Source organism: Lagenorhynchus albirostris, chromosome 16, assembly GCF_949774975.1.
Source record: "Lagenorhynchus albirostris chromosome 16, mLagAlb1.1, whole genome shotgun sequence".
NCBI classification, from domain to species: Eukaryota; Metazoa; Chordata; class Mammalia; order Artiodactyla; family Delphinidae; genus Lagenorhynchus; species Lagenorhynchus albirostris.
The window spans coordinates 52,285,775-52,306,519 of NC_083110.1; the positions used below are offsets into that span (position 1 = coordinate 52,285,775).

The following is a 20,745-nucleotide window of genomic DNA, read 5'->3' on the forward strand; positions in this document are numbered from 1 at the left end:
TCCTCCTATTCTGTGTCATCCAGCATCCCGATGGGTAGCTGCCTGTCTCCCATCCCTTCTCTCTGCATGACTCTCTTCGATCTGTAATCTACTCCAAGGGTGGGTGTCTCCACCTGCTCCCAGGGCTTCAACCATCACTTCTCTTCAGGTGACTCGGACCGACTTTCAACGTCCCTGCCTCTCATGGGACCTAGTTTTCTATTTCCAACTGTGTACTGGATATTCCCTATATGATACCAAACAAACACCTCGAAAATAAACTACCTAAAACCACCTCCTTCATCTTACCTCTGCACTGATTTTCTCCCCACCTGTCTTATGTGACATACTGATGTCCCCATTCTTCCAGGTTCCTGGCCAAAACCCTACAGTTGTCTATGTCTCCATCCCATTACCCCAACTCTTTGTTCTTCATGCCAATTAGTTAAAATGTCCCACTGCAATTTCCTCTGTGATTTCACATCTACCCTCATCCCGTCATGCTGGTGCCACTGGAGTACCCCCCCCTACATGCCTGGACTGCTGCAGTAGCCTCCTTGCCCTCTCAACCTCCAACTGGAGGTCATCCCTTCAGTTCAACCTCTCTAGAGTGAGTACACTAACCTTCCTAAAACACTAGTCCTGAATCACATCATTGACTGGAGGGCAAAATCAACCATCTCTTTAACCATATTTTTGGAGTCTCTACAACCCAGGGTCAACCCTCTTTTCCCAAACCTGCCTTCCACTATTATCACCCCAAATTTTCTATTACAGATGAATTCATCTACTTTATTCCTGAATCCATCCTAAACACGTTCACTTTTGTGCTCTCTACCATGCCTCAAATGGATGGCCCCCACTTTTGCCATGTACCTAAATTCCATCGATCCCTTAAGATCTTGGCCAACTCCTGAGAAGTCTTCCCTGATTTCCTGGAAGATTTCCCCCTCTTCTGAGCACTTAGAGGCTGTGGCGTTCATTTAGCTCTTACCAGGCATTGCTGTGTACTGTTGGAGATCTTTTATTTATGAGTGTGACTAAGCTGTCACGTTCTTGAAGGCAAAGTCCACTCTTGTGCTGATTTAGAACCTCCCTCAGCACGTCACACACGTTAGGGACTACGGGTAACGCATAATTGAACCAATGTCAAGATGACTCATTCATGCATCAGACACCTCTTCGGGCCCACCTAGCCCCAGGCAGGGTTGTAGGTACTGGATGCCATCTCTGCCCCAAGGAGGCTGCGGTTACTGCAGTAGTTCTCTAGCTGCTGTCCATCCTGCCACACGTTACAGAACCACTCTTATTACAGTACTTTGAAAAAAGTGCCTGCTGGTTCACTTCCCCTCCGGCCCCCCAGCTCACTTCAGGACTTACCTGCAGCCACAGTTCTCCTTTAGACCCAGCTCAGACCTCCACTCCCACAGCAGCTACAGCTGATGCCAGTCTCCGCCCTGGTTGGAGACTCAGCTCCCCGCTGTGCCCACCCCGTCACGCATCTGCCTGATTGCATGCCCTGTCGCTCACCTTCTGTGTTCCCCTGGGCCTAACCGCTGGTCCTGCTGGCTACCTCATCCTTCGGTGACTCTGAATTCCCAAACCCTAACTCCCCTGCATCAGCTTGCAGTGCTTGGCTTCTGCCCCTCGTATCCCGGGCCCCCCTGGCTGCGGCCATAATCACCTGCTTTGAGTCTCTGGCTCTACATGACTTCGTACCCAAGTCACACACACTGGTGGCCTGACCCTCCTTGTCTCAGTTCTGCTTAAGAATAACACGGTCCATTAGCATTTTCCATTTCTCCTGCCACAGTCTGTGGCCGTCCTAGCCTCTTCAGCAGTGTCCGCATTCCTTTTTTTATTTTCTATAAAGATACCCTTTCCTTGTAAGCGTCTCCTTTGTTTTGTCAGGGAACCCTGGGGGTAGTTCTCCAAACATTTGGTATTTTTCTTCGCCTTGGGAGCCCATTTACCCTGGACTCTCTCTCTTTCTGACACATCCTTTAATAAACCACATTGGGACATAGCTCCCTTTAAAAATATCAATGTAGGCAGAGTTTCAAACGCTTGTGGCCGGGCTGTCTGGTCTCCGGAGTGCATTTTTTCATTAAGAACTTTCTGACCTTTCAAATTACAAATACTACTATTCTGACAGTGCCTTGCACGCAAGAGGCACTCGAATCACAGCTGCTGTGTTTTTGAAAATGATCTCTGAGGTTGGTATCTCCCAGGGCTGCAAAAAAGACATAGAAGTTGCCCAAAAAAGGCTCCCTGAAAATTCAGAGAAGGTATACACACGAGGGGGCAGAAGGGGAGTTAAAAGGGTGACCCCTTGAAAGCAGAGAAAGAAGATGGTAAGCCGGGGGGGAGCAGGTCAATCACTAGCCACCCTGCATATATATTTGAAAAATCCCCTTTAAGGAAGATGCCAAGCTCAAAAGAAATCCAAACAACAATTAACTTGGGGGTCAGGGGTGACCTAAAACAGGAGTCAGAAAGCCATGCAGCTTAAAAATGACCAGCATAACCATTCATCACCCCAACTACATCAAAAACCATAGAACAAAGAAGAAAGCAAAGGGAACTGAGGGCACGAGAAAAACTCGGAAATACCTGTGACAGGTTTGCACTGGGTGCTTTATTAAGCGTCTCCGTTTTTTCTAAATCTGCCTCTAACTCTGTTTGGCAGAGGTTGAGATCTTTTTCTAGATTAGTCTGGTTCAAGAAAGAAAAGATGGGAAAGAGTGTTTTAGTTAGGAGGAAAGGCAGACAGCATGGAAGGTTACGTTTGAAAAACGAGTTTGTTTAGTATCATACATTAATAAGGCAAAGATGGCATGACTAAAACACAAGAGCTTACTAGAAATGAGTTAAAGACAGGAAAACAGGGAATGCAACATTAGGCATAGAGAATATAAATCCTGTGGTAATCAGAGCTCCAAAACTCTACTCTACTTGCTAGAGAGAGGAACTACACAGACCCCAAAAACCTACCTTTTAGGAAATACCTATTTTCTCTTTTTCAGAGTATGGTGACTATGACACATACTATATGTCAGAAGAATAAGCAATTGCTTTAAAAACCTCTACACATTAGTATAAGTCTTAAGAGACTTTGTTAAACTGTTTTATCACCAAGCCAAAAAAAAAAAAAGTTACAATCAAGTTAAAAATAAAAGGGGGGGGGATTTAATAAAAGAAAAAAGCCCACAACACACGCACACTAGCCAGGCCAGAGCGCACACACACAGCCCACAGTGGAATTACCTTTCTATCCTCTCTAGGAAGGATAGAGCAGTCTCCAGGAGTATAATCCCATATCTTTTTGGGAGGCTGACGGGAAGCAGAGGAGGAAATGAAGAAATGAGCGTAAAGACATAAAGACAAACATGGAGACCGGCTCAAACCAAGAGGGGCAACACTAGGAGAACTGTCTCAACACAGAAAAGTGAACTAAAAACAAAAGGAGCGGGCACCCTGTCTCCTGAGGCCACCTGGGGACCCCATGGAACTCAGGAGCTGGAAATGTTCAAGTGGGAGGTTTATTTCTGCATCTCTGTCTCAAGAGTCCATCACTGTTGGATTATAAATATTGCAAACTTTAAAAAGAACAAAGGAAAAAAAAAAGCATTAACGCCAATTTGAACAAAAACAAACATTTAAATTCCTCATTGTTCTTTTCCAACTAAGATGGACACTGAGAGCCTACATTTTGGAAGCTAGCCTTCTCACCTGTAAAATTCATTATGTCTTCATAATCGTGTGAATTTGGAGATCTGACCAAGGGTGGGTACATGGTGCTAAATGTGCTTCCTGTGGCTTGTGACGATGAAATCCATGTATGAAACAGGTGTTAAATATTGCACTGTAGAACTAGACAATTTCACTAGATAAGTTTTAAAAAATCTCCTTTCACAGTTTACCTTTGATAATACTGCTGATGGTAGAGTCAAACCTTCCATCTCTCTTAGAGAGCAGAGTTTATACTTTGAATTTAAACAGTGAACTGTAAGGTTATTTTTATTTTCTCCTTTAACTGTTCATGTTAGAATTAGAACTGCATTCCCGAAGTAGAAATCTGCCAGGAGAATTGTTTTAAGGGGTGTCCAGAGGGTCGGACATCTGGAAGTTACAAGCTGCTTCTATCTTTGCAACCTCTCTTCCACTAAGTAAACCTTCTTGTTCTGCCCACTTAGACTTGAAATTCCTTACACAATGACCTCTGAGGAGATGATATCATTAATAACTCCTATCATTCTGTGCAAATTTCATCATAACCAAGTCTGTGGAAACATTCAAATTAGTTTTACATTTTGCCCTGAGCTTACTTACAGAAATCACATCCATTTCTGTAGAAATTATGGGGAGAAAAAAGAAGAAAGAGCTGACACTCTAGGCCAAATAAAAAGTAATTGATTTTACAAATGAAATGTAATTGATTCCAAGGTGCCTTCACCAGTAACTTGTGTATGTAATATCAATTGCGTATATTCTGCAATTTGTAAAGTAAGTGCCACTGACAATTACCATTCAGCTTTAAGTACTTAATACAGTTGGATTGTTCATCTGGGGATGGAGATGTTTCCAAGTCACTGTTGGTAGCCCTACTCATTTACTTACTGCGAAAAATAAGACAGTGCTTACAAATTAAATTGGTTTTAAATAATCTTGCCCCAAATGGTCCCTGGAGTCTTAAATTAGTTGATATCCTACAACTCATTAGACCTAAAAGGTATTACAGTCAGGAGCTTGCTGAGACTTCAGCTCATTTTGGGTGGCTTTAAGTGAAGGGGCCAAGGAAGAAAGGAGTTCAGGCTAAATGTCTAAAGTTCTCGCAGGCTTTACTAGGGGGAAGTGGGTCCTAGGTTCACGTGGCGTAAAAAGGAGAAACGATGATCCACGTGGTTTGATAGTAGTTTTAATTTCATTCTGCTTCTGAATGACTGAAAAGTCTTCCGAAACAGCTGCCATGGATTATACCCCTCTTATTTACGTCTCTTGCTCTTTTGTGGCCCAGAGTTGATTGGGGTAGGAGAGAAGTGAAGAAAACATTTCTCCCCATCACACCTTCCTCCCAAACTCTGGGAGTCATCAACCTGGTTCAACCAGATAACAAGCCCACCCTCAGGATGACTCAGACCATAAGGACCCGTTCGCCTCAGTGCTGTTCCTCAGGATATAGGCATTGATTAAGCTATTTTGGCAAGTCTTCAAAAGTATCATCTTCTATTACTTTAAAAGACCTACACAAAACGAGGTAGTCCCATTTAAGAAGGACTCTAAGGTCTATGCAAGGAACACTCTGGCTTCAGAGAAAATGACATTTTGGAAAAGCATCTCTAAGTCTTTAAATAATTAAGAGGCAGTTGGGACAATGGGGTAGGAATACAAATTATAGGAAGGTCCCTGTACGCAAATGGACCGTGTTGTCAACATTTGTCTGGATTGGTTGTGTGGGCTCACACTACAGTTTCCAGCAGAAACGATGCTAATTCACGGAGCTATTCACAGAGCCTATCTAAATATGCTGTGACTGAAATGCTGTCTACTGCTAACGAAGAGTATTATTTACGATGACAGATTTAATTAAACAAACCAATCACAATTAATTAGAAAAAAATGGCTTCATAACTTTTCCTAAAAGTTAATATTTCAGTAAAACTAAAATAGTTATTTGTTATCTGGCAAATGAAGAGATGGCTAGAAATTTGTGGATTCTGAACAGGGTTTCAAAACTCAATGGCATTGTCTCCTTATTATAAACAATTTAAAGCTAATATCTTTTGCTTTCTCTGATGAAAGTATGGCATTATTATTGTGTGTACCAATCATGGTCTTTTTTTTGAGGGGGCAGGGGTACACATTTCTGCAGGGTTTTTTGTGAGATAATTGAGCAGGTTTTAAGAAAAAGAAAAGGAAAAGGGTTAGAATACTGTTAAATCTTTGCATGTGGAAGAGACTGCGTGAGGTAGACTTCATTGATGTGTGAATGGTGGACAGCAGAGAAAACAGGGAGAGAGGGGCAAAGTGAGGTGTGTACCAAAGCTTTGGGGGGTGGGGAGGAGGAGACGGTGCAGACTTTGGGTTGGATGCTTCCCTCTCTGCTGGTCATTAGGTGGCGCTGTTCATCCAGGACACCTCGGCTGACGTTAGGTGACAGTGTCAGGGAGGGGACAAAGTGGGAGGAATGCCTGTTCCTATAAGAAGGGGTGTTTGCAAGGCAGGTGCTCCTAACTCAGAAAATGACTGAACATTCAAACAAAGCTCAGCAATTCCAGAGCAACAGTTAAATTTCTCCCTCTTCATCTTCATTAAAAATGTACTACAGAACTGAACATTTTACTGAGCTGTAAAGTTAATTGCTATCTGCAAATAAAACTATCATTCTAAATCCTGGTGATTCAAATGCCGATTCAATGCTTAAAGTCTCATACAAACATCTAATAAAATGTTTTATTTTTATACACTAAATCCCTCCACCTGTAAATTCTTTTTGCAGCTGTAATAATTAAGACTTTAAAGTAACTGGAGCTTTAAAGTCAGTTTCCAGTCATCTCCAGTGGAAAAAATGAGCTCAATTCTCCCTTCGGTTTGATACTCCTTTGGGTGCAAGGCCAAGAAAATCCTCCTTTAAGTGCCAAAAATCAATTTGTACCAAAGCGAACTCAGACACATCACAGGGAAGCTACAGGCTATTGGGCTGAATATTAAGTTTGCTAGAATTCCTAACTCTCATTTCTAATTTGGGGAAATATTATCCTACCTCAAAGAAATCATTCCCTAAAAGTCGCCTGTAACAGGATGGCATTCGAGGATCACCTCTGCATAGAGAGGCCCTTTTCCACTTGCACTGCCACTTCCCTTGCATGTGTGCTTCTAAAATTCCTATTCAAAGCAGTGACAATGCTGGTCTTTCTCAGTGTGTAATGTGTTTTCCTGGTTGTCTTCAGTACACCATGAAGTCTTTGGTCAAGGAACTGAACCAAAGGCCGAAATAATGCAATCTACGAGGTGTGTGATATTTGTTGCTAGTGGTGGGAGGTCCTGAAACAAGCAATGACTTAGCCATGTCTCCCGGGGGATTTTCTAGCAAGAAATACTGTCCAGAGCTCACTGTCCTTTCTTGGTGAAGTAAAGCAATGGAAAGCTCACAGGTTGTAGCGAGAATAGACAACCCCACCACTGACAGCCAACAAGGCTGCTCCCCACTTCCTGAATTCTTTACAAATAGGTCTGATTTTTTTAGCAGCAACAATGCATCAACAGCACTATTAAAAAAGGTGTCTATAACCACTGAAGCTATTAAACTTACCGGTTTCCCAAACTCCAATTCCGAAAAGAATTTATACCAAGGTTCATTCTTTAAATCTATCTCTTCTGGGCTTATATCCCGACTCTATAGGGGTTGGTGATAGGGAAATGGAAGAGAGAGAAGGATAACATTATGCAGAGATTACATAGGAACCGGCCAGTAGAGATGCAGTGGTTTCCAGAAATATACAGCACCTGCATTCAACAGCAGCGATCATCCATTTCTTTACTGACATGAGCAAAATCAGGGGAGCTGAAACAGGCGGGAAAGGATGTGTTTATGAAAACAGGCACACTGAGGTAGGGAGCAGTGAGGGAGTCATTCTCGGTCCCAAGGCAGAGGGACGACAGATGGAGAATGCTGCACCACACTGCCGCCTTCCCAACAGATCTGAACATGGGCATGACAGTTTCCCTTGGTAATTGTCTGAGTGGTGGGAGAAAAGAGAGCCCTTGTCCCTCTTTCCAAAGAGCTATTAGTTAAGAGCAAATAACCTGGGGAACACAGCAAACGTTTAGCCATCTACGCCAGATGAGTATAGCAAACACTTTTCATGGGCTAGTACAGTTTTAGTACTTATTTGCAAGGCTGCCTTAAGGGTTTCAAAATAAGCAGCAAATACTGACACTTTTATAAAAGCCAATTTGTTAATACTGCATCTTTAATGGCACATGAGTAGGTGAGAAACCATGTCCCATACAGAGTAAAGTGAAAGATGATGTAAGTAAAAACAGTAGACACAAGTGAAAAAACATTTTAAACAAGCATCCATGGGGGATGAATACAGACAGAATATACTTTGTGTTCCACGAAATAAACGTTAAAGAACTAGGGAAAAAATAAAGCGAGGAAAAAGCTGAACAAGACAGATAACAGAACGATAGGTGGGGAAAAAACTTCGGGGTTACGTTACAAAAATAAGTTAGATTTCTCATTTTATACGACTCTAAAAAGTAGTTCACAGACTGATAATATGATTCCATGGGATTTCATGTTGAATCAAATATTTATAAAGTTCTGGTACCTTGCTCTGTGGAAGAGCATGTGTTTCCGGAAATAATTAGTTGGAAAATGAATGCCTGGAAAGCAAATCAGGTTTCCCCTTAATCAACTGGAGATATGGTCACATCAGATAGAAGTGTTAGAGGCTCACGGCTTAATTCCTATGGGTATATACGTTTCAAAAGATCTTGATAGTCACAAAACAGATAGGTGGTGATATTCTGACAACAATATGAAATAGTAAATGTACATTTTCCACTGTGATTGAAAACATCATAAGAAACTTCACGCCCTCAGGGCCACGACACATGAGGTAGGAAACTGCGGATCCTGTGGACGCATCTCCAAGTGACTCCTTCCCAAAGCTGCTCCTCCTGGATACATTTTTCTTAACATTCCGTTAACAGGCCTTTTGTAGCTTATTGAAATGACTGTAAACTTCCTTAGTGACCTTTACCAATCTCTTCTAAAAATCCCTATAAGAATCTTTACCATTATTTCTATTTTCGCTTTAAATAGAGGAAAATATGGCAGAGGACTTTTCTTCAACAGAAATTAACTGGATAGACGTTAGTTGAAATCAAAGGGAAATATATATTGAAACAGAGTCTGCCCTCTTGAATCCAAATTAAAACCTCCTCCAACTGTCTTTAGGGGCGCAGGGCTTAAATCTTGGAGAATGCGTGTTCCTTCTCAGTGGATTTTGCAATTATGTAAAATAATGGATTCTGTATTTATTCAGTGAAATGAGGCACAATATCTACAAAGACACCACTATTCAGGAGAGACAGTTTAGACACAGGGACACCCTAGATCCTTGTATGATGGGGTTCCATGAAACCTATTTCATGTTTATTATTTTAAAAGACTATTTATAAATTGCTCTCTGGGAGTAGTTTCATTTAAAAAAAAAAAAAGTATCAACTCTTTCAGGAAACTGCCTGAATGTTCTGGTACTCAGTCCTGAAAGAATTAACCCATTTTATTGTCAAAGATTGTTTGCAGATTGTTTTACTGCTGAGGTTAATGCCAGGCTGAGAACCGAGTCAGGAAGTATGTCAACCAGCCTGGACCCAGAGCAGCCAGCCTCAGCCCTCTGAGCTGCCAGAGAGAAAGTGAAAGAGGCAATACCACACAGCATTTGATCCTGCATTTATAACTCCACTACAGATCCAAGTACAGGACGGACAGGCAGAAAACGTCCTTCTAGATGCAGAACAGGCTCCCTGTACTGGCAGGCAAAGCAGATTCCACAAGGCCAGGCTGAGTTCTCTGCTACGGGTGGCTATCTTTTCCCAGCTTGGCAAAATCCTCAGAAAAGGCAGGTGACTTGAGAGGAACACCTGATTGTCCTGAAGGACAGTTTTGCCGCTTGGACGGGAGCCAGAGACTAACTTCAGATTTTAATTAAATAATCTGAATGTGGCCCGGTCATTTACACGGCACTTTATAATGGTCATAGATCTTTAACCCACATTATCACACGTGATCCTCTCACTCAATGCTTCAGTGAGGCTGGCAGGCCAGATAATAATTTCATTTTATAGATGAAAACACTGTGGTTCAGAAAGGTTAAGCGATGTCCCAAGACATAAGGCAGAGTCAGAATTCGAACTCAGAACTCAGACCTTGCAATTCCTAGTCCAGTTCTGTTTACATTTCTCATACTCCCCATGAGAAGGGGGCGGGCCTGCTTAGTTTGTGGATGACACCAAGCTAAAACAGGGGCAAGTGACAAACTTGAAAAGTCAGGAAGGAATTCAAGGTGACAGTGAAATGGGAAGAAACCAAGTTGGGTAAATCCCCTTGTTTTACACTTTCAAATATATATCGTGTCTGTAATAACGATTTTAATGTCTGTCCTTCCTACTATACCCCTATGGGAGCAGGAACTCCAACATCTAACGCAGAGCTCGGCACATCAAAGTTATTCTATACAGCAGACCCTTGAACAGTGTGGGCAATTAGGGGTGCATGCAATCGAAAAATCCAAGTATAATTTACAGTTGGCCCTCTGTAGCCACGGTTCCCCTATATCCACAGATCCAACCAACCACGACTGTGTAGGGCTATAGCACTTACTATTGAAAAGAATCCATGTATAAGTTGACTGTGCAGTTCAAACCCATGTTGTTCGAGGGTCAATTGTATATATTTATTGAATTGAGCTGAAGTTCAGTTCTATAAGGGACTTTGGAGGAAAGTAAAAGGAACACAGCCTGAAAAAAGCCATTTCTGACAAAGCAGGGACTGACCAACAGGTCTCCAATTCCAAGACCAGAAGAGAAGAAAATGGACTCATACTATGATAAGAGGGAGGCCAAACAGTTATGAAGAACTTCAGGTGAGTTTGCCAGACAGCTGACTAGGTCACCAAGACTGAATCTCCTGGGGGGATTCTGAAGGTAGCACAGTGTTTATCTGTCTGGGATGCTGTGGGTTTGCTCCAGGAACAAGATGTGCTCTAAGGCAACCTTTACAGCCTACTCTTCAACTCTTTGTGTGAACAACAGATAGAGAGATGTGCCTGTGAGGCCACAATTTAAATTGCCAGGCTTAAGCAGACACGAGCACCTCCAGCTGGAAAAGAATTGGGGGGAAAAGTGGATTTTCCCCCTTAAAAGGGGATGTGCATTTCTGAGAGCACATTTGCATTCTACATCTGTCTGTCTCTAGTTACTATACTTATTCACAGTTAACAACAACAAAAATGTGTGTGTGTGTGTGTGTGTGTGTGTGTGTGTGTATGTGTGTGGTGGTGGGGTGGTGGCTGTGGAAGGAAGGGGGTTCCTCAAATTCTGGTAAACCCGACACTGGAAACCAAAAGGCAGGACTCACGTACTGAAACTCACATTCCAATGTTTCTGCTCATGTGGCAAAAAGAGCGGGAGAAGAAATTCAAAAATAAAGGACGAATTCAACCCCTGTGAAGAGTAGACTGTGAAAAGATGAAGATTCTCTCTGAAATGAAAAATGACTCTTTGGGAAGAATAGCGCTAAATAGAGGGAAAGGCACGAAACTAAAACAGCTGCACAGTGATGTTCCTCCCTGGCCAGCCTTTGGTGTTACGTCCTAACTGGGTTGGCCCAGGTCCTGGTACAACCAGGGGGCTCCCTGTGTGGGAACACCCAGACGGTGCTTGGCAATCCACGTGTATGGTCAGCGCAACTCCCCTAAGAGGGCCCCGTGGGCACTGTGTGCTACTTTTCGGGGTTTGTAAAAACAGTATAAATGATCCCAAGGACTATGACATGGAAGACATTGTGACCACTGTGGAATCAGTGAGAAAAATAAAACTATGTTACTGCTTTTTTCCTAGTTTTGAATAGTGGTCAAATTATTAGGAACCAAGGAAAGGAGGAGGAAACAAAGGAGAAGAAATTAAGGGGCAAGCCTTCAATAAATCAATGACCACCTATGAACAATAATAAATAATAAATTGCCAATACAAAAGCACCCAAAGGCCTACAGAGTCTCTAAAATCATTGAAGTGTACTGACAGGTGATGGTGTGTCCACCACGTGTTATTCAAGTGTCGGGAATATACCCAAAGGACGTGACATTCCTTCTAGGAAGACCTGTATGGAGGATTACCTTTCGTACTTGTTACCTTCTAAGAGAGAGAGAACCTCCAATGCAGGGTTGAGCCAGAGGCAAGATTCTCCGCTCCTCTCAGAACTTTTTGCTTAAAATAACTGTGGTGCACAGTAAATGCTGAAGAATGACGACTCTGAAGCACTTCTGTGACCTGTGGAACCTTTTTTCCTAATTAAAATTACTTATCCCTTTGTGCTTTTAAAGATGTCACCTTTTTATTAAAAGTCAAATCAATTATTCCTTAAAAACATGTAGAGCAAAAGAGGTGGAGGGAGAATAATTTGAGCCCTCATTTCAGAGGCCTACTTATTCTGGACTCAGCGTGGTGACAGCATTTTAATAAGAATCAGTCCCCGCCATGGTAACTGCACCCTGCTGCCACAGCTGCAGGGTTTATAGAGCTTTGGAGGATCCCTTTAACCATGTTCAGAATTCTGAAACCAGCTTTTTCTAATGAAGGGTGAATAAAAGGAAACGTGATCGGCAGATATGAAACTAATCAGCTTGTAAAAATTCTCCCCTGCTTTTGCAGGGTGGTCTGCTATGCCCATACAGGCCATTTTCCCCACTGATAATTGCTTGGAGATGCGAACTTGTATAGGGAACCATAAACCAGACTGAATATGAAATTCGTCCTCTCTATTGCACTTGTCAGAAAAGGAAGACCTAAAAGACATACTCTAACAGCCGGGGGCTTTTTTCCCCCAAGTCACATCATCATATTAATTATTTGGCTTTTAATGATGTACTAGTAGAAACTTCTACAAACTTTGCGCATGTTCAAATAAGAGTCACCTAAGAAACCCCAACTTTAGTCCAGTTAGTAATAAGCCTGATAAACGAATGGTTAGATGTTTAAAAAAAGAGAGTGGCAAAATCCACCTTACATTACAAAATTTAAAATTAGTGAAAACCATGAGCAAAGAGAGCAACAAAGCCACAACGAGAGGATTCTTTCAAAGCATTCTTGGGACTTATTTTGTGAACACCTGCAAAAATGAAAAGGGTAAAAATGCTTCATATTTTCATTGTCTTCTAAACAAAGCAAGTCTATTTCAAGGGAGAAAGAATGTAATCCAAGTGCACACACAGCGCATCTGGATTAAAGAACACAGGCAGGGTGAGACAAAAGAACTTTAATATGCACATTACCATCTTTTCGTTGGTCAGAACGGAGGACTTGCCCGGCTGATACTCGTAAATGCTTTTGGGTTCTGCACGGTATTTTCTTGTATCCGCTTTCTTATCTGGGGGCTCCCAGTCGTTTCTGTAGAAAGCAAATCCTATTAGAGCTATTTTCATGAAAATTGGCATCCGACAGGTCAGACTTTGGCTGACTCTAGTCTAATCAAGGAATTTTTATATCCGAGGCACAAAATCGGACTCCGCCCAAAGCATTTAGTTGTGCTGGTTTCCTTCTTCAAACAAACAGATCCCTGTGTTCGCTTCACAAAAGGCTTGAGGTGTCCTGTGCTCACAACCAGACACTGGGAAGCAGAGAGAAGAGAAAGAGAAGAAAGGAAGCAGCAGCAGCGGCAGCAGCAAAGCTTGCTCTGGAAAAATCCTTCACCTTGCTCTGCTCTCAGGAGCTTATCATTCCCCAGACATGCCTGTACTTCCCACTCAGGCTAGTGCAGTGAGAGAGAATGCAGGTCCCGGAGCCAGGCAGCTGTGGCTCCAGCCCTGCCACAGCACTCGCTCGCTAGCTGATCTGGGCCAAGCACTTTGCCGCTACCCACCTTAGTTTCCTCATCTGAAAAATGGGGTTTCTGTAAGGATTAAATGAGACAGTATGTCTGAGCATGTAAATCACTTAGCAGAGCGCCAGGACCCCACGAACCACTCAATAAATGTTATTTGTTATTATAACCATGTTCTTCTTCCCTATTCCACACCCCATCCGGTAATCATCAAAACTGCAGCCTTTGGCACAAGTACTTAACCCGATCCAGTGAGGGATTTCAGAGGATACATGAAGCCTTGGAAATCATTTGCAAAATTTTTATACATGCACATAATTGCACTTTGCACTGTGATATTATATTCAGTTTTTCCTGCAAGGCTATAAACTTCTTGAAGGCACAGACGATGATTTATGTATGTTTATATTCCTCCATAGCATCTGGTTCAACCCGCACACAGAATGTACCCAGTAGGCGCTCGATGAACGCACTTGTAAGGATTTATGGGTATACCCAGCCTTCCTTTCAGAGTAATTATCAAATTCCTCAGGCAGATGTCACTTACGTATACGTGGGATTTCAAAAACAGCCGTTCATTTGTCTATGAAGATGGAAAAAGTTTGGAGGTGTGAAACAGTGTGTATTTAAAGGAAAAATAAAGAATTCAGTTTGGCCAGGGCCTTTTTGTGGATTGAGAAGTGGTGGAAGATGGAGCTGGGAGACGCATGGGACACCAGTCCAGATGGCACAGGAGGTTGCTCCAGAGGGCAGATGACTCAATAAAAGACAGTCGGGTCATCTGGTGCGGGCATTAACAGATGACTGATATCATCACAACCACGCGAGCCTTATGCTTTGATAATGTGTTGAATAAATAAATAGATACTAAAAAGCGTGGCTTCATTTTAAAATTATATTCTCCGCTATGGGCCCCATCAGTATGCACAGAGTATAAAAACACATGACAAATCTTACGGCTAAGATTTCTCTTGGCAAGAGGTAAAAAGGGATGATAATTATCGTCAACATTATTAAGTGCACACTGTGAGCCAGGCACTACTAGAAATGTTACATGCAGCATCTTGTTTTACCCTTGCAACATCCCTATGAATGCAAAATATATCCCCGTTTTACAGATGAGAACACTGAGACTCAGAAAAAACAAGTCACTGCTAATAAGTGACAGAGCAGGGATTCAAACTCAGGTCTGCTTGACTCCTGGCTCCAATGCTGCCTGACCCAGAGAAAGAGATTGTGTACGAGAACCTAAAATCACAGAGCTGATGAGAGCACTTACCTTTCTGGGCTTGATTTTAGCGAGGAAGAGCGGGTCGGGAGGGGAAGCGTGGCCGACCTCTTAACTACCTTCTCACCATCAATGTAGTTCATCTCACTTTTTGAGCGCGGCACAGAAAGGGGAGATTTTGCTGGAGAAGGAGAAAACGTGGGTTTTAAAAGAAAGACTTAAAACAGATGAAAACTGAAAACAGGAAGATGTCTTCCCTCGTTCACCACTCTCCCTTCCTCCCCTACAGCCAAGAAATTCTAAGTCACTTACTGTCTTCAGAAAAGGAATATCGAGGAGAGTACAGATCTGAATCATCATCTAGTGAACAAAACAAAACGTGATCAGGAGATATCCGGCTAAGGTAAGAGAACCGAGTGACACGTCGCCCACTGCCACTGTCCTGCACCGGCATCCAGCCACACCCGGAAGCCCAGCAGACAGAGGAGGAGCCCAGCACCAGAAGCTACACCACGGCAAACCACAGTTCAGAGCTGGGTTTGGAGAACCCACCCAACCAAACAGACCTGTAGTCAGGAAGGTACATTCACGACGCCTGGGGAAAGACTGCTCCTGACACCCAGAAACGCATGGGGACAAATAGCCAAAGGCCCTCTCGAGAGAATTTCCACAAGCAAAGCTGGTCCCCAGCCTGGCTGAGTGGGAAACGGGCTGAGATAGATGCCTGGGTGCTCATGCTGTCTCTGGTCCATACTGCTGAGTTTCATGGAGTCCCCAGGCCTGCTGGATGGGATGGGGAGGCCTGGAGGTGTGGGTTCTAGCTGCCCAGCTCAGCTGTGACCCATTTCATATGCTAGGGTTCCATATACAATATCATGGAGCAAAGAGGTACTGCAGCTAAGAAAACACTTTGAGAAACCCCTCATAATCATTTGTTTTGATTCCACCTCCAACTGGTTCCTTGAGTAGCTTTCCTTCCTTGGAACCCCACATGCCCTCGGCAGATGTGGTCACACAGTTTGCTCTGCAAAGGTGCTGCTCACGGAAAGTGCAAACACACATGGGTTTCTGTGGTGGGAGATGGCTCTCAAAGGGCACAGCACACGTCCCTAAATAAGTGGAACACCGACTGCGGCGCTAAGACTGGCAGAACAAAGACAAGACATAAACCCTTCATGGAGATGGCTGCGTTGAACTAAAAATGAGACCGCAGGTTCACTGACGAGAATAGGTTTTTCTGCTGGGACTGTCCTGGAAACCCAGGATAATTGATCACTACATCCACGATCCCACGAGGGATCACTACATCCCTCCAAAGAATTTCTCCAACAAGAGTGAGGCTGAAACAGCCTCTCCCGTTTTCTAATAGCGCGCTAACCTGAATTCAGAATTCATGAATGTGGAATGAAGACCCAACTCCTTCCCTTAAAATCAGTACCAGCTCTAACAAAGCACATGAACTAGCCTGCAAAGACAAGTCAGAGAATCCGATGTAATGTGTCGATGGCTAAGTGTCAGTCAAGTCCTTATCTCCACACAAGTCATTTTGTTTCAGAGCAGAAGAGGCCAGAATATTTTATAAAATGTAAATAAAGCTCACACTGCTGTTATTTTGAGTATTATTCAACACCAGTCTATCTCCCCTTTCATCTCCCCATTTTACCTGTCCCAGCTCTCCCCAGCTCCAATAATGGAAAGGCTTCAGGTACCAAGATATCTTTTATCCTCCCTCCCTCCCTCTTGTTGCTTTGATATTGACTAATTCTTATCCTCAAAGTTGAACAGGGCTTTTGCTTTTTAACACAATTTCTGATTATTGTACTGATAAAATGCCACAGTACCAAAGAAAACGAAAAATCAGCTCTGAATGCAGAGATTTGATTGGAAAAATGGTGCCTGCCAAACGAGTAGTTAGCTTAGTTAGAAACCAGTGTAAGTAGTGTTTAAAATCCAGCCTAGCATCTTAGCTCAAAACACTGTCTCTCTCTGAATCATGGGGAAATGGCAGCCTAGGAGCAGATGGTGAGGTGAGGGTTAACTTATAACCTCGCTCTTGAGGTAAGCAGCACAGTTTTCATGAGGGAAAAATGGCATTTTAAACATTCAAAGATCTTTGAAAAAATTCTCAGCTCTTTGAAAGTTTTTGCTCCCTAGAGCTTTCTAATGTGGACTTCTAGAGGACTTGTTAAAGGAAAATGAGAAACAGTTCTTCTGAGATGGAAAAAAGAAACAGCATGGCTTGGACAGTTAATCCGTGTATTTTGAAAGTTAGAAGAAGTAGGAAAGAGAGGGGTGGGGGGTGAAGGCAACAGAGAAGTTCGAATGACCGAACCTTCTTAAAGCTGTTTCTTACTTGGGGTAAATGGAAAAGAAATCTCCCCCATCTCAGGCTAGCACAGGGCAGGGGTGTCTCCGTGAACTAGCTTTTCATTTTTCCCAGTGTCCACAGCATCCAAGTCTGACACGTGGATTTCAGTTCATTGACTTTCAAGTGGGCAAACTGAAGTTGCACAGATTCATCGGAACACTAGCAGTAAGGACGAGTTCCAGGGGATGTATAATTTATTCTTTTAATATGTAATGTTTGTCTTGCAAATCTAATGGGAGAAAATTTTACCTACATTTATGAATAAAAATAATAGCTGCTCCCATTATTAAGAGCCTAATAGTAACTGGTAATTTACCAATATTGCCTCACTTAATCCCTGCAAAAACTCCTGGAGGTACGTAAGTATCTATCTTAGAGACAAGGAAATTAGGGCCCAGGGAGGTTAAGCAAATTTGCCCTTAGCCATACAGTGAGAAAGACAAAGCAGGAATGGATTCAAGGTCTTTCTGACCCCACTTCCCTACCTATGCTGCCCCTCATCCCTGTGATAGGGATGCGACTTTGTTCTACCCTCATCTGCCCAATCCTGGGGAGAACTGTGGCTATTCCATTATCATTTTTATTAGGGAAGAGGCAGGGGAGGGTGTTCTTTTGAAACTCGAGTCACGCACTGCAGTGCTGGCCAGGCTGACTTCTAGCCCTTGAAGCCTTTGCTCTACTTTTCTGCAACACGCCCCGCCACCCCCTCCCCCGCCCGGGGACATTTAAGCAAGTTTTCTGAGTTACCCCACCACACTTCTAGCTTTCCTCCTGCTCTTCTCCAGGGAAATGGGTAAAACTAAGTCACTCTTGCTACATCTTTCACTTGCTGCTTCTTGTACCTTCTCCTGGCAGGCTAAGTCTATACTGGGACAGGTGGAGATGCAGCTGGAAATACATTGAATGGGAAAACCGGGTGGAAGGTTCACCTTCCGCATTTCTGTACACCAGAGCTGGCCAAATATGTGTGTGTTTAATCATAGTTGAGACACACTAAATGAAATGTTTCTCAAGTTGTCTATGAACACAGATATCTATGCATGAAATCCTGCTTTCACTCTTTCTCCAAGAGTCCTTTCAAAGAACGTCCTAGTGGGCTCAGCAGAGCCGGGATCTTGTGATTCCTGCTTGGGGTGGAGCCACACGCTGACTGTGTCCTTCAGAGCCCCAAGCAGCAAACATCAAATCTTGGCAGCAATACCCAGAACTTCCTGTGACAGTGACTTCCAGAAAGTTCTAACACTAAGCAGCATTTACTGGGGGTGAACAACTCACTCCTGAGCCCTGAAGACCCCTGCCGGGCTTTGATGTTTGCACACCAGTGATTGCCCTCTGGGCTTCGGCAATCTGTTCTTGGAGGCTCCATTTGGGGACAGCTACTCTCCTAAAACTGCCAGGAGGCACATAATTGCCTTTCCAACCACAGTAACTTTAAATAGACTAAAAAAGACTTCTTCAGTTTTTTTTTTTTAAAGAATTTATAATAATCTTAAAGACACTGGAGAAAGTGCTGTTTGTTCTATAAAAAGTGTGTAATTGACCAAAATGGGATGACTGACTAAAAGCAGTATTTGCATAATCGCTTGCCTATATCAATTAAATTTCAATTTTATGCATTTGTTAGGCCTTTAAACTTAAAATTATTTTTCTAATATCAGTGGCTCATTTTTAACACAATCTTTTTCCACTGCTCAAATTAATCCCTTTTCCTGCTTTACCCCACACACTGAGGAGAAAGGATAAAGGGGTTGAGACAGACACACACACACACCCCCCCCCAACAAACAAAAATGGTCAAACAAAAATGTACGCAGAGGTGGGTATAGAGGCTACGTGGGATTGGGGAGGAAGAATAAGAAAAAGGGGGAGTGGGGCAAGATGGTCAGGAAGAGTCCAGGGAGCTTGGGGGAACAGACCCAAAATTGTCTAGGTTCTGGTTAGAAGCAATCAAATTCTAAACATTGAAAAAAGATCAATATAGGCTGTCAGAATAGCTACAGAAGATAAATTCAGAAAAAAATCAAATGTGAGGAGTAAAGAGAATGAGGTGGAGCAGGACGGGAATGAAAGGACCAGAGGGCTGGAAGCAACTCACCGGCCTCATCTCCCGGGGCGTCCCTCCCTCAAAGGTGGAAAGGGACTCGCTGCTACTCTCTCTTAACTATCTCGCAGGTCAGACTTCTGCGCTTGCTAAGCAGAGGAATTCTGGGCAGCTCTAGTTAGGGGAGCAAAGGTGATGGCTGCAAGCACTCAGCCCCTCCTTCGGGCAGTACTCGCTGGAGTTCGGGCACAGATCCTGGCCAGGCATCTTAACGATAGAACCATTTGCTTGAATTCAAGCAAAATAAGGCTATTCTTAGAAATCCTTTAAGGCCAGTAGAGGATTATCTTAACTCAAATACAGACATGCTTGGGAAAATCAGCCTCCTGAACCCTTGTCTTAGTGCATCCCCATCTAGGAACGGGGAAGAAGCTCAGTGAGACTGACCACTGTGGCGTGGTAAGTCACCACAACCTGAGGGTGTCCTGAGGTTGGGTCTTTTTTTTTTTTTTTTTTTTTGCGTTATGCGGGCCTCTCACTGCTGTGGCCTCTCCCATTGCGGAACAGAGGCTCCGGACGCGCAGGCTCAGCGGCCATGGCTCACGGGCCCAGCCGCTCCGCGGCATGTGGGATCTTCCCGGACCGGGGCACGAACCCGTGCCCCCTGCATTGGCAGGCAGACTCTCAACCACTGTGCCACCAGGGAAGCCCCCTGAGGTTGTGTCTTGAGTCACTTCACCAGGAGGTGGCAGTGGCCACCATCAGCCTGACAGCAGTGGAAGAGGCATCCAAAAGCAAGGGAAAAAGCTGGTCTGAGATTTCACCCTTGGCTGATACGATAGCCCTTTATCCTGACAGGGCCAAATGGGTTCTCACCGGCATGGACCACAAAGTAATACACCAGTTACTCGGCTTTGCTGACTTGGAGGCATCATTTGAAAATAATCTCCCATTTTCTTGACATGAAGCATGTCAAGAGAGCCAGCATCATCTGGCCAGGTTCAGAGTAGAAAAGCGTGTTCTTTTCAATCTGTATTCCCCACTCTCATTCTATATTCAAATCCCCAAATTTGCATTGGCGAGTATCTCCTTCCTTTTTTGGAGGATGAAAAGGGTGGCATTCCTCCACTGCAGTGGTTCTCAGCCCTGATCATGGGCCAAATTACTGGGGGAGCTTTCCTAACCTCATATTCCTGGATGCCACACCGGGAGACTCTGGCTCAGCCGAGCGAAGCATGACTGACTCAGAAGCAGGGCAAGCTGGATGCCTGGAGTTAGGCATCAGAGAGCCCCTGGCGAAGGGGCCAACCAGGAACACAGAGTGCAGCAGGAGAGGGAAAGGAATCAGCAGAGGAAATAAAAAACCCACGTCTGGGGGACCCCAGAGACCTGGGTTTGGATCCCGGCTCTGCCACTTGCTGTGTGATCTTCCACAAATTATGTAACCTTTCTGAGCCTCATACCCTTTATTGCCAAAAATGAGGACTTGCCTCATGGGGTTGCTGGGAGGATGAACA

General features: G+C 43.7%; 1 protein-coding gene across 1 annotated transcript in view; it reads right to left on the reverse strand.

Annotated features, from left to right (window-relative positions):
* SORBS1 (sorbin and SH3 domain containing 1) overlaps window positions 1-20,745 on the reverse strand; it is a 237,035-nt gene that overhangs the window by 47,537 nt on the left and 168,753 nt on the right. The window contains exons 15-20 of the mRNA XM_060125606.1: window positions 15,132-15,179; window positions 14,871-15,000; window positions 13,044-13,158; window positions 7,292-7,375; window positions 3,247-3,312; window positions 2,593-2,694 (exon numbers count right to left, since the gene is read on the reverse strand). Of these exons, the coding sequence (XP_059981589.1) occupies window positions 2,593-2,694; window positions 3,247-3,312; window positions 7,292-7,375; window positions 13,044-13,158; window positions 14,871-15,000; window positions 15,132-15,179 (545 nt within the window). The remainder of the gene's footprint in view (window positions 1-2,592; window positions 2,695-3,246; window positions 3,313-7,291; window positions 7,376-13,043; window positions 13,159-14,870; window positions 15,001-15,131; window positions 15,180-20,745) is intronic.